The sequence below is a fragment of the Chelonia mydas genome, chromosome 2, assembly GCF_015237465.2.
Source record: "Chelonia mydas isolate rCheMyd1 chromosome 2, rCheMyd1.pri.v2, whole genome shotgun sequence".
NCBI classification, from domain to species: Eukaryota; Metazoa; Chordata; order Testudines; family Cheloniidae; genus Chelonia; species Chelonia mydas.
Genome location: NC_057850.1, coordinates 165318025 through 165331921, shown reverse-complemented (window position 1 = coordinate 165331921; position 13897 = coordinate 165318025). Strand labels below are relative to the sequence as shown.

Here is a 13897-nt window from a genome sequence, read left to right as displayed (position 1 = left end):
CACATTCTACCACCATTCTGCACTTGCTCAGCCTGTAGTTGAACAGCTCCTGACTACTGTCCAGGCTGCCTGTGTACGGCTTCATGAGCCATGGCATTAAGGGGTAGGCTGGGTCCCCAAGGATAACTATAGGCACTTCAACATCCCCAACGGTTATTTTCTGGTCTGGGAAGAAAGTCCCTTTCTGCAGCTTTTGAAACAGACCAGAGTTCCTGAAGATGCGAGCGTCATGCACCTTTCCCGGACATCCCACGTTGATGTTGGTGAAATGTCCCTTGTGATCCACCAGTGCTTGCAGCACTATTGAAAAGTACCCCTTGCAGTTTATGTACTCGCTGTCTTGGTGCTCCGGTGCCAAGAGAGGGATATGGGTTCCATCTGTGACCCCACCACAGTTAGGGAATCCCATTGCAGCAAAGCCATCCACTATGACCTGCACATTTCCCAGGGTCACGACCCTTGATATCAGCAGATCTTTGATTGCTTTGGCTACTTGCATCACAGCAGCCCCCACAGTAGATCTGCCCACTCCAAATTGCTTCCCGACTGACTGGTAGCTGTCTGGCGTTGCAAGCTTCCACAGGGCTATTGCCACTCGCTTCTCAACTGTGAAGGCTGCTCTCATCTTGGTATTCTGGTGCTTCAGGGCAGGGGAAAGCAAGTCACAAAGTTCTATGAAAGTGCCCTTATGCATGCGAAAGTTTTGCAGCCAAAGGGAATCGTCCCAGATCTGCAATGCTATGTGGTCCCACCAGTCTGTGCTTGTTTCCAGAATCGGCATTCCATGGCATGAACCTGCCCCATTAGCACCATGATGCCCACGTTGCCAGGGCCTGTGCTTTTGAGAGAAGTCTGTGTCCATGTCCTCAACACTCTCATCACCGTGCTGATGTCGCCTACTCGCTTGGTTTCGCTTTGGCAGGTTCTGGTGCTGCATATACTGAATGATAATGTGCGTGATGTTTAATGTGCTCATAATTGCCAAAGTGATCTGAGCGGGCTCCATGCTTGCCGTGGTATGGCGTCTGCATGGAAAAAAGGCGCGGAACGATTGTCTGCCATTGCTCTGACAGAGGGAGGGGCAACTGACAACATGGCTTACAGGGTTGGTTTACAGGGAATTAAAATCAACAAAGGGGATGGCTTTACATCAAGGAGAAACAAAAACAACTGTTACACAGAATGGCCTCCTCAAGGATTGAGCTCAAAACCATGGGTTTAGGAGGCCAATGCTCAAGCCACTGAGCTATCCCTCTCCCCACTATTCCAGGCAGGACTGAATCTCCATTAAACTCTTCAAGGTGCTCCTGACAGACCTCATGGAAACGATTGTTGGCTGTTGATTTCACGGAGGGAGAGAGGGACGGGGGAGCAAATGAATACAAAACAAATCTGGTCTATTTCTTGTTTTGATCCACTCCATCTATCTTTTCCATCTTCGGCTGGCAGCAGACAGTGCAGTAGGACTACTAGCCATCCTCATCTCCTGGCTGCTCACCAGAAGATGGTGCAATAGGACTGTTGGCAGGACTAAAGAGAATGACGTGGTCGAATCACTCCTATTTATGTCCCTGTGCCCATGTCTGCTCAGGCGGTCCTGACCGACCTCACCGAGGCGGCCAAGAGCACCTAGGACATGATGACAATGGTTATCAGGCCTATTGCACCATGTGCTGCCAGAAGACAATGAGCTGCTACTGTGTAGCAATGCAGTACCACGTCTGCCAGCACCCAGGAAACGTACGGTGACGGTGAGCAGAGCGGGCTCCATGCTTGCCGTGGTATGGCGTCTGCACAGGTAACCCAGGAAAAAAAGGCGCAAAATGATTGTCTGCTGTTGCTTTCACAGAGGGAGAGAGGGATGGGGGGCCTGATGGCATGTACCCAGAACCACCCGCAACAATGTTTTTTGCCCCACTAGGCATTGGGATCTCAACCCAGAATTCCAATGGGCGGCGGAGACTGCGGGAACTGTGGGATAGCTACCCACAGTGCAACGCTCCGGAAGTCAACGCTAGCCTCGGTACTGTGAAAGCACTCCGCCAAGTTAATGCACTTAGAGTATTTTGTGTGGGGACACACACAATCGACTATATAAAAACGATTTCTAAAAAGACTTCTATAAATTTGACCTAATTTCGTAGTGTAGACATACCCTTAGCCTCAGCAATCTTTCTTTGATAACTGAAGGTGGTGAAAGAAGTAGGATAGGAACTACAGTGCTTTTGGTGTTTTAAAGTGCTTGGAAAGCAATGCAGTGCTGTGAGAAAATGTAACGCTACCATCTTGGCTGAGACACTTGGGACTGAACAAGGAACCTCCAGAGCTAAAAAGATGAGCTGCTACAACCTGAGCTAAAGAACCAATATCCTAGCTGTCACTGTAAGAAACACCTATCATCTATGCCGTGGTATGGCGTAACACACACCAGTGGGTTCCACAAATGTACTTTGCATTCTCAGTGAAGATATTCCTTTTTGTAATTAAGTTCAGCCCCATCTTAGCTGAAATCAGTCTGTTTACCTGACTCTAAGCTATATGCATTCTGTTACAGACGGATCCATGATCAAAGTCCCAACAACTGCAGACTCCAATACCCATGCCATTCTCATTTAGTAATGTTCCTATCTGACACAGCATCTAAGACTGTAATACAGGGTTGGTTTTTTTAATTGAAAAAGCACCTGGACTTGGTGGTAAAACATCCTTAGTGACAGGCCCAGATTGTTAACATTTGCTGTTGTTATAGCAAATGTTAACTGAAATAACTTGTAGGTGAAAGAGAGATGAAAAATCCAAACTAGTGCCAACTTTAAAGAAGCTCCTGGTTAAGTAGCAGTAAAGAGTTTTTCCACAGAGGAAAGCAGGACTGCAGGTTCTCTGAAATCATAGACAATGCATCTCTCTGGAGCAAGGTGGCAAGTTCTTCCTAGCACTGACGGGAGCCCATTCCTGAAATGTAACTCAATAATAAAGAGAAAGCAAAGGTTTCCTCCCCTTCCTGTGATGTAAACTGGGTCCAAATAATAGTTCTCCTTTTTCTAGCTGCAGAAGGAAAAAGGCACAAGTGTGAAAGTCTTCCACTTCCTGATCTACAGATCAGATCCAAATAGAAATCCTCTTTTCTGTGGTGTAAGTAGGACAACACAGTCTCTTCTCAGGACTGTGACTTCTGACTTTCCTCCAACAACTGGCCAGCCCTTTCCTTGGGCTTCTTTCATACAAATAAACTGTGTCTTGTTACACAAGTCCTACCTGCGTCCACTTGGCAGTCGCATAGGGCTCTCTCTGTCTGATTCCATGCTCCTGCAGAACTGTCGGCCTTGGCTCTTACTGGGTAGCCCCAGCCAACCTGCCTTCTAGGCCTCCTGGGACCTTGACAGCTAGTAAACCCCTGTCTTCAGTCAGAGACTTGTCTAATGCTCTGAAGGCCTTGGCATTTCGAACTCCTGAGATTCTACAGGGTGGAAGTGCTCTCATACGTAATAGCCTATTTACAGATCACAGTCCTAAACAGTGCCAGCCCAAAGGTGTTTTAGAACTAGCCAAAAGTGTAAGCCCAGGTTAACTATTTTCTTTTCTGCATGGCTATGTGCTTATAACACCAGTGCCAACTAATGTCAGCCAATCCCTCTAAGCCAGTCCCATGAAGAGAAGAGTCTTCTACCCCACCCTAGATCTGCTTCTACCCAGTCTTTTATTGGTGACAATTGATTTTAAAGTCCTTTGTAGATGAGATGTGCAAACATTCCTGGTATTAAAAATATTATTTTATAGCTACAGCAAAACAGTTAGTTTAATGTGTTAAAGCTTGCCAAATGCTTTCCTAATCTATACTCTGACCCAAAACAAATCTGTGTGGTCAATCACTCCATTTTGTCTTCACTAATAAGGCTTAGAAATACTATACGATTGTAAATGCAACAGGATAGTTCCCTCGATGCTGGGCTCCTAAAAATGATGCAATATATGGTAACGTGGTTCAGTTGGCTACCTCTAGCCCAGAAGGACATACATGAGTTCAAATCCCACACCAGGATTTAGGCTCACATTCAGTGATGTTACTGCACTTAGTTATTATTTATTACTTTTTGTATTTAATTATTCCAATGATTCTACACAAGTGGGTGGGGAAGGGAGTGTATTGCACTATTTAGAGTTGTTGTATTTCCAGATGTGGCTTTACTGTCCATCTCTAGCAGCAGCTGGAAACTGCAGCTCTCACGGTACTTTTCCAAGACACAAATCCAAGTGTCATAGACAAAATTCTTCCTCTCAGTAAAAAAAGTTTCTAATTCTTTGGGTTTTGTGAATTAACATGAGCATAGTCCCTGCTGTCTTTGTCTGCCAGTCACTGTAGTTCTAATCTATTCCTTAATAAAATAGTTTGACATATCTAGAGTTTTAAAGGCTTGACATATAAACACATTTTCTATTTTAACTGTAATATCTATTGCATTATAAATAAACTAAGAAGGATTTTTTTTGGATACAGCATAGGACTTTTAGCCAGAACACCTGGATTCTATTCCTGGTTCTAGCACAGACTTTTTATGTGACCTGAGGCAATTCATAATGCTCTAAATTCAGTTGTAATATAAGTGGTTCCCAATTCCCATTGACTTCAATGGGAACTACAACATCTTACACCAGATCTGAATTTGGTCCTAAATTTCTTTGTGCCCATTTTCCTCATTTACAAAATGGAATAAATAACAACTCGAAGTGGTGGTATGTGACGTTAAATTCATCAATGTCTGTAAAGTCCTCTGAGGTGCTTGAGTAGAAGGGGTGATACCTTGTAAGTGCAAAGAGTTGTGCAGAAAATAATTCCACATTCATGTTCCTACTATCTTCAGTGTCTTGGGATTTAAAGTACTATCTGACTTGTTCTAGGTGCACGTCAAAAAGTGATCGTCTGCAATGAATCGCTCATGTTAGAAAAGTTGCCCAGATGCGGAAAATCCTTTGAAGAGATGATGAAGAAAGTGGACTCTAAAAAATGGTGCAACCTAACGGAATTTATCACGTAAGTTTCATGCTTTTGTCTTTATTATTTATCACTTAAGGGTGTCAACCTTTCAAAAAGTCAATTGCATCAAGGGTCAGGAACATCTCTATAACTACCAAGGATGTGGTGATTCCCCACTAGAATCAATTTGGACACCAGTTTGTTTATTTTGTTGGATTCAAACTCACAAATCTGGGGCCAAATCCTGCAAAATTTGATGGGAGTATGGAGGCAAAACTTGTACTGAAGTCAAAAGAAAATATTAATGACACTTTGAAGTTAATTGGAGTTCTGCCTGAGTAAAAACTGCTGGATTTGGGTCTTTTTTATTGCAGCAACAAAGAAGTATGAAGAGTGGCTACATAAACTGGCAGCTCCATTACCATTCTCATCTGCTTCAATCTACCTCACACCTCTCCTTCTGGTTATCTGAGATTTATATCCAGCACTTAATGGATACATTATCTAGTACCTGCTGAAAGCAGATGTACCACATCTTTAATATTTATAAATTACTTATGTTCCAGATAAAGTTTCTAACACTGAAATCCATGTACTTGATTCTCTATTGCATAGGGCTAAACTTTGGCTACCCTGCCCCAGGAGCAGCCCAGGAAACTGACTGGACACAGATTTACAGTCTACCTTATAGTTTCTCCCTGTTCATGGGGTGTGTGTGTGTGTGTATGGAAACGTAGCCCGCACCAGCTATGTGGTGAGGATTGTGAGTGTGCGAAGATGGCTTAAAGCCACACAAAGGTAAAATGAGGCACAGTCTCTGACTTGAAGAGCACCTACTCTAAAATATATTAATAGAGGTTAATCAATAGGCTGCTTGTTGTTGATATTCATTTAACATACGTCAAGTGTCTTACTGTATCTATAGTGAATCCAGAGTTCAACACATTTAAGGCAAATGTTCTCTAAATCCATAGTTTTCTCATTAAGTTACTAATGCAAGGTGTATTTTCAAATACAGCTACTCCATTCTCTTTATTGACAGCAATATTTCATGCTGTCATTTGTTTGTGTAGCCCCTGCCCCAAGGTGGGTCTCAAGCCTTCTTCCTGGTGCCTGCTGCTGGGCGTGGCTTCTCCCCTGTTGGGTCCTGGGTTTGTTTTCCTATGCCTGGTGTCTCCAGCCAGTGTGATCCGTCACTGTGCCTGAGACACAGGGGGTGATGTCCTTTGGAAGGAGGTGTGTTCGTGTAATGTTGAACATGGTCCAGTTTTGGGCCCCACACTACAAGAAGGATGTGGAAAAATTGGAAAGAGTCCAGCGGAGGGCAACAAAAATGATTAGAGGTCTGGAACACATGACTTATGAGGAGAGGCTGAGGGAACTGGGATTGTTTAGTCTGCCTAAGAGAAGAATGAGGGGGGATTTGATAGCTGCTTTCAACTACGTGAAAGGGGGTTCCAAAGAGGATGGCTCTAGACTGTTCTCAATGGTAGCAGATGACAGAACAAGGAGTGATGGTCTCAAGTTGCAGTTGGGGAGGTTTAGGCTGGATATTAGGAAAAACTTTTTCACTAGGACGGTGGTGAAACACTGGAATGCATTACCTAGGGAGGTGGTTGAATCTCCTTCCTTAGAAGTTTTTAAGGTCAGTCTTGACAAAGCCCTGGCTGGGATGATTTAGTTGGGGATTGGTCCTGCTTTGAGCAGGGGGTTGGACTAGATGACCTCCTGAGGTCCCTTCCAACCCTGATATTCTATGATTCTATGGTTTTCAGAAGGGCCGGCTATCCACAAAGCCAGTTGAAATGGATGGGAGCTGTCGGGGTTCAGCACCTCTGAAAATCAGATTCAGGTGAACTAGTTCCAGCAAAGTAAGAATTAAACAGGAATGAACATTTTCCCCCAGGTCTGAGACCAGTTTAAATTTCCCCGTACTCTGGCTTTCTGGCCACTTATGGCAGCATATTCTTTTCTCAAATGGTCTCTGATTCACTCCCCCGCCCTATAACAAGTCATCTGTGGGGCCTGGAGAGACCAGCATGGTTCTTTCCCCTGCCTCTCTGGTCACCAGTAGATAAGCTATCTGATGAAATGCAGCTTCTCTTCTGTGCCCTACTGCAGCAGCTTGCCAAGTGACACTTTGGGGCTTCCCGGGCATTTGTATCCTGACCCACACTGAAACCTCAAAGCGAGTTAAAATGTCACGTGATCTGGCAGCCAGGGGCGGCTCTACCAATTTTGCCGCCCCAAGCAGTTGCTGCTGAATTGCGGCCGCGGGACATGGACTGCCGCCCGATTCCCAGTGCCGCCCTAAGCACCTGCTTGGAAAGCTGGTGCCTGGAGCCGGCCCTGCTGGCAGCATATTAATCACCTAGATACCATCTTCTGTTAGTCCTCGCCTTTGCACGCACAGGGTCATTCTAAAGATCACTTTTTAAAATACATACATTCCTTCAACTCTTAGGGCATGGGTGAAATCACTGAGGGGGAGGGAGGGGTAAGAGGGAACATGCCTCTCCCACTCAACTTCTTATGCTCTTGTTTTTGTCCCAGAAGCATGTAAAATTAAGGCATTCCACTGCTGGCTCCAACCAGTTTTTTCTAATATAGTTGCTCTCCTGTCCTAAGACCAAATCCATATAGTTGTACTGGGCACTGGGGACATGTGTGGGAAGTGGATGGAGCAGGAGGAGGAATCGACTTGCTCCAGGCTGTGGAATGACTGCAAAAGGGCTCCATGGAGCCTACTCCCATCTAGTACCTGGAGTAGCCTGCACAGCCCCATGTGATCCCTTTTCAGCAGCACGAGGAATCAATAAAGCAGCAGAGCTTCTGGCGCCACTCCTCCCCTCTATGTATGTCCCACCCACACATTCTCATAGGGCGAAGTAGGGCGTCACTCTAAACTGGGCTATCTGGTATGCAAGGGGGATGCACACCCCCTGTACCATTCACTTAGTCCAGAGCCGCCTCCTCCTTTCCCCTCAGTGCAGCAGAATCTCTCACTGGTTTTGCTGTTGTGGGACCTTGGTAGTGATGGAGGCGAGGGCTGGGTTTCTCACTTAATGAAGAAACTTGTTTCTCTAACCCCAGAGGCCCATACATGTTGTATTTGGAGGGCTGCATTTGATACATGTTAGCAGTGTGACCAGCATTGCCAACTGGATGTCCAATTATCCCTAAACTGTGTTGACACTTGAAAATGATGGATCTGTATAGCTTTCTTCTCTAGGACTAGGCAGTAGACATGCTTGCATGGAGGAGCTGAGAGCCTGGTGAGTTCTGATGACTTGTTGTTTGACTTCCCTACACTCTCTCCACCCCCTTCCAACTCTCAGCTTTTTATACTATGAGTATAAAACTAAATGCTGTGTGCCCAGGCTAAAAATAAGCTTTCATTCTGTGACAACTGCACAGTTGGATGGCTGCACTATATTTTCTGCTCATCTGAAAGATTTAAAAATAGGAAAAAGGAAGAGAAAAATAAAGGAATAAGCATTCCACTGAGTTGGCATTTATTCTGAAAAATGTTGAGGATGTGAAACTCTTTAAGTGCTCTTTTGCCTGAGGAAGCCAAACCTGTGGAAGCTGTGAAATAACAAGTCTTTTCAGTGGAGAGGCAGAGGGCAATAAGTTGCTTGTAAGGCAATAGAAGAAACTGTGATTTTAATTTAGTTGTCCTTCCCCCATTAAATAGGCAGGAAGAAAAGTATCTTAAATACACAGAGGAATCCTTGTCTCCTTCCAAGGCAAGTTCGGGAGAATGTACCTTTATGGTGTAACCTTGGGTATGTCCTTGAGATTCAGATTCTGTCATACGGACAAGTGTTGAAAAGATATGATACTGGGCAGGCTGACACACTGGAGATCTTGGTCTTTTCTTGTTCCCATCACTATAATGGGAAGTTAGCTTAGTTTGCCGCGATCACAGTATGGGTATCATTGTTACGGATTAGTGTGTTTTGCAACTTTGAGCATAAAACTTCAAGTTCTGGAGGTTAAGCATTGCCATTAATATAGCTAATGCACTTTTGCAAGGAAGTATCTGTTTTGATTTATATCTTAATTGCACAATTTCTAATTAAGGTCTCTTCTGAACTGAGATATTGCAGAGATGTTTAGCACTTTGCAGTAATACCCATTTTATCATAAGGGTATACTGGCATACTACAAAAAGCAACAAATTAAGGGTGAATTCATGCACTTGATGGATCTATTTCCTTCTCTACCATTTTCCTCTCCGTACATGGGTAGCAATCTCATTGACACCCCCATGGGAGAAATGTACGTATGCAAAAAACATAGTGTTGGAATCAAGATCCTGACATATTTTTGTAAAAAGGAATTTAAAATAAGCCGTGGAGCAATAATTTAACATTTTAACTCAGACAGGTCATTTTTTCATCTTTAAAGAGACACTGTCATTCTGCCCCTCCCCACAAGGGTATGATCTGCATTATAACTATGTTATAATCCGCTGGGGAAAATAAACTACTTTGAATCAGATTCTGATAACCTCATGTTGACTAATATCTTAAATTAATGGGACTACTTGCAGAACTAAATACTGTTCAACGTGAGTAAAGGATCAGAATCTGGCACTGTTTATGCAGGATCAACAGGCGTCCTTTGCTGACTTTGCTAGAGCTGTTACAATATTTCTGAGAGAGATTTTAGAAGGCACCAAGGAGACTCAGGCCTCCAATTCGCATTAACTTTCAGTAGGCAGTGGGTGTTTAATTGCCATAGAAAACCTCTTCTCCTATCACATCATAAATCTTTCCAATATCAGATCAATTATGTTTGTGTACAAAGATTAATTTTGTCTGACAAGCCACCCTTGCTGAACTGCTATATTCATTTTACCTGAATATACAACACAGTGGGAGAAAAGTATCAATCTTTTCCAATGTAAAATGATACAATATGCAGGGAGGAATTATACTGTAAAAAAACTTTCTAAGAAAGAATTTCAAATATGAGCAACAAAGACAAAGGGGAAAAACTCTTTAAAAACGTATTGGATGGATAAAATATTTATTGGCAATTTCTGGTGAAGACTGCATGCTCTCCTTAAAGCAAATTCAGTGTCAGCTTTAGCAATTTAACCTGTAGTCAGAGGAATTACACGATGCTTTGACCTCACTTCATAGGGTATGAAAAAAGCACCATGAGCTATAAATTAAATGTTGTCCCCTCTCTAGCTCATCAGACAGAAAAGCCTTGGATAATGAGAAAGTTATGATAGTCAATTTTTTATTTGGAGTGAAGATACATAGGATAAACTTGTGAAGAAATGTCATTTTTGGTGATGGTCTCTTTTAGCTCAAATGTTTTGCTGCTAAGCCTGCAATATATAGTGAAGCCTGATTTCAGATCTCCTCTCTAATGGTAAAAATGAGTCATGGCACAGCAATCAATGGAATGAAACTAATGTAAATCGAATGTCAGAGGAGACTCTTTTTTTGTAGGCATGTTGAAAAGGGTAGAGCAATTGCTGTATTGCACATTCCATAACAACAAACCTTTGCTGGTAAGAATAGCCCCGAGCTTGCAAAATTTGGATCCCTGTCAAAAGTTTGAGGGGTTCTGATTTTGGCCCACCTTTGTTGGCTTGTGAAGTAATTTTGTGTCTTCATGGTACATAGTTATGCACAGTGTTGTAACAAGGTGACATAGCAATTATTACATTTACTGTTTGTCCAAAATGTCACAAAGCAGATTAGAGTGGCTTTAATTTGCTTTATCTTAATTATGATCCTAAGTCTTCTGTTAACCTCTAATATTTGGCTGCTTCACTTACAGTAAGCTTTACTTTTAACCTCCAATCTGACTTTGTCTTAGAAAGAAAGAAAAATATTATTGTCAATTGGCTTTAAATATACAACTTGCTTGACAGATGCTTCGAAGACTGAGACAGATTTGACCAAAAATAGCAGAATGGTTTTATCATAAAAAACACACCTTGACAAGTTTAATAATCAGTTTGTTTTCCTATGTATCCTTGTAGATATGGTAACTGTCACTTATATAACCTTTTAACTCCTAGCAGATAACCAGCTAGTCTGAACTCTTCTGTTGATCTCCTTTGAAACTGAGCAATAACAACTGTATAGCATTGCAATACATAGAGTAACAGTTTAACACAAAGCTGGGGTTTGTAGCACCATCTACTGATTGAAGTATTAGCCGTACTAATCATCACAACTTGCACTGCTAGAAAGAATCTCTTCACTGATTGATTGTGTTATGGTGACCACAAGTCCCTTAGAACACTCAATGCTCAATGCTCCTAACCTAAAATAGAACTAGATATTCAATTTGTGGAGGGCATTTGACATATTATGAATATGATGTTTATATTGTATTTTTCCTATTTAGATTTTGTACTAATTTATATTTGATGTACAAAATCAATTGTAAATGTACACGTGATGAGTCTGTAAATATGTATATGCATAGACATCTGTGTATGTACACATAAATTTTTCTGGAGGTAGGAATGTATTCTACATATTCTAGAATACCCATTGGTATTTACAGGGTAATATTTGACTTAAAATATATTTGTATTTAGAGACATTTAGACTACATTAGATAATGTAGGTGGGGGGAGGGCAAGATGGAACTGAAGCCATCAGGGATCTGAGCATGTCCACCTGGGCTTGTGTTAAGTCTGATAATTATTTTTGTTTTCTGTTATAAATATACTTTGGAAGACACATGATATTTAACTATAGATATTTTTATATAGCTGACACTCTTAGAGTCTCAATTGAAGGCATAAAAACTAACCAGTACCTATATATATAAATATAGACCATATTCTAGAGATGTGGTTTTACAGTATCAACAGGGAAATATGTATCTTTAGTATAAGGTTATATATCTTAATATAACTTTTAAAACTTTGCCATGAATTATCAAAGCCCTGGTCTACACTACGAGTTTAGGGTCGAATTTAGCAGCGTTAGGTCAATTTAACCCTGCACCCGTCCACACGATCAAGCCTGTTTTGTTGACTTAAAGGGCTCTTAAAATCGATTTCTGTACTCCTCCACGGCGAGGGGGTTAGTGCTAAATTCTACCTCGCTGGGTCGAATTTGGGGTAGTGTGGATGCAATTTGACGGCATTGGCCTCTGGGAGCTATCCCAGAGTGCTCCATTGTGACCGCTCTGGACAGCATTCTCAACTCAGATGCACTGGCCAGGTAGACAGGAAAAGCGCTGGGAACTTCTGAATTTCATTTCCTGTTTGGCCAGCATGGCGAGCTGATCAGCATAGGTGACCATGGAGTCCCAGAATCGCAAAAGAGCTCCAGCATGGACTGAACGGGAGGTACTGGATCTGATTGCTATATGGGGAGAAGAATCCATGCAGGCAGAACTCTGTTCCAAAAGACGAAATGCCAATATATTTGCCAAAATCTCCAAGGGCATGATGGATGGAGGCTACAACAGGGACACACAGCAGTGCCACGTGAAAGTTAAGGAGCTGAGGCAAGCCTACCAAAATACAAAGGATGCAAACGGTCGCTCCGGGTCGGAGCCTCAGACATGGTGCTTCTTTGATGAGCTGAATGCAATTCTAGGGGGAGCCCCTACCACTACCCCATCCCTGTCCGTGGACACCTGCAAGCGGGAAGTCTCATGCAAGAGGGATGAGGATTTTGTGGATGAGGAAGATGATGATGAGGAGGAGGAGGTTAAGGATAGTGCACAGCAGGCAAGCGGAGAATCCCTTCTTCCTGACAGCCAGGAACTTTCATCACTCTGGAGCGAGTACCCTCCCAACCCTCCCAAGGCGGGCTCCCGGACCATGAAGCTGGAGAAGGCACCTTTGGTGAGTGTACCTTTGTAAATATAATACAGGGTTTAAAAGCAAGTGTGTTAAATGATTAATTTGCCCTGAAGACTTGGGAGGCATTTGCGGCCAGTATAGCTACTGGAAAAGACTGTTAACGTGTCTGGGGATGGAGCGGAAATCCTCCAGGGACATCTCCATGAAGCTCTCCTGGAGGTACTCTAAAAGCCTTTGCCATGCGGTGCGGGGAGGCCCATTCATGCTGAGCTGTTCGCGTTTGGCTGAGGGGGATCTTCCCTGATACTAACCACGCGGTGGTGGTGGTGGTGGTGGTGGGTGGGGGAAGCACATGTGCTATGTAATGTGAATCGCTTGATTCAGAGTGAAATAGTCTTCCCTTTGTTCTCTAAAATGTATCTTTTTAAATACTACTCTCCCTTTTTTCCTCCCGCAGCTGCAAATGTTTCTACGCTCCCCCTATCATCTTCGTCCCAGAGGCTAGCGCAGATTAGAAGGCAAAAAAAGGGCACTCACAATGACATGTTCTCAGAGCTCATGTAATACTCCCGCACTGAAAGAGCTCAGCAGAATGCATGGAGGCAAACAATGGCAGAGTCCAGGAAAGCGTTAAATGAACGCAATGAGAGGAGGGAGGAACACGCTGAGAGGAGACAGGATGCAATGCTGAGCCTAATGGGGGAGCAAACTGACATGCTCAGGTGTCTGGTGGACCTGCAGGAAAGGCAGGAGGAGCACAGACTGCTGATGCAGCCCCTGTATAACCGCCTGCCCTCCTCCCCAAGTTCCATATCCTCCTCACCCAGACACCCAAAAATGCAGGGTTGGGAGGCTACAGGCACCCAGCCACTCCACCACAGAGGATTGCCCAAGCAACAGAAGGCTGGCATTCAATAAGTTTTGAAATGTAGTGTGGCCTTGTCCTTCCCTCCTCCCCTCATCCACCACCCCACCCAATGCTTCCCTCCTCACCCACCCCTCCTGGGCTACCTTGCGAGTTTCCCTCCTATTTGTGTGATGAATTAATAAAGAATGAATGATTTTGAAACAATAATGACTTTATTGCCTCTGAAAGCGGTGATCGAAGGTGGGAGGTCAGTTGG

The 13897-nt window shown here is 43.4% G+C and overlaps 1 protein-coding gene across 3 annotated transcripts in view; it reads left to right on the top strand.

Moving 5' to 3' along the window:
- The window catches only part of RAMP3 (receptor activity modifying protein 3), a 103387-nt gene that overhangs the window by 35412 nt on the left and 54078 nt on the right, over window positions 1-13897 (top strand). For all 3 annotated transcript variants that reach the window (XM_043540500.1, XM_043540499.1, XM_043540498.1), the window contains one exon: window positions 4897-5029. In XM_043540500.1, coding sequence (XP_043396435.1) covers window positions 4897-5029 — 133 coding nt within the window. The remainder of the gene's footprint in view (window positions 1-4896; window positions 5030-13897) is intronic.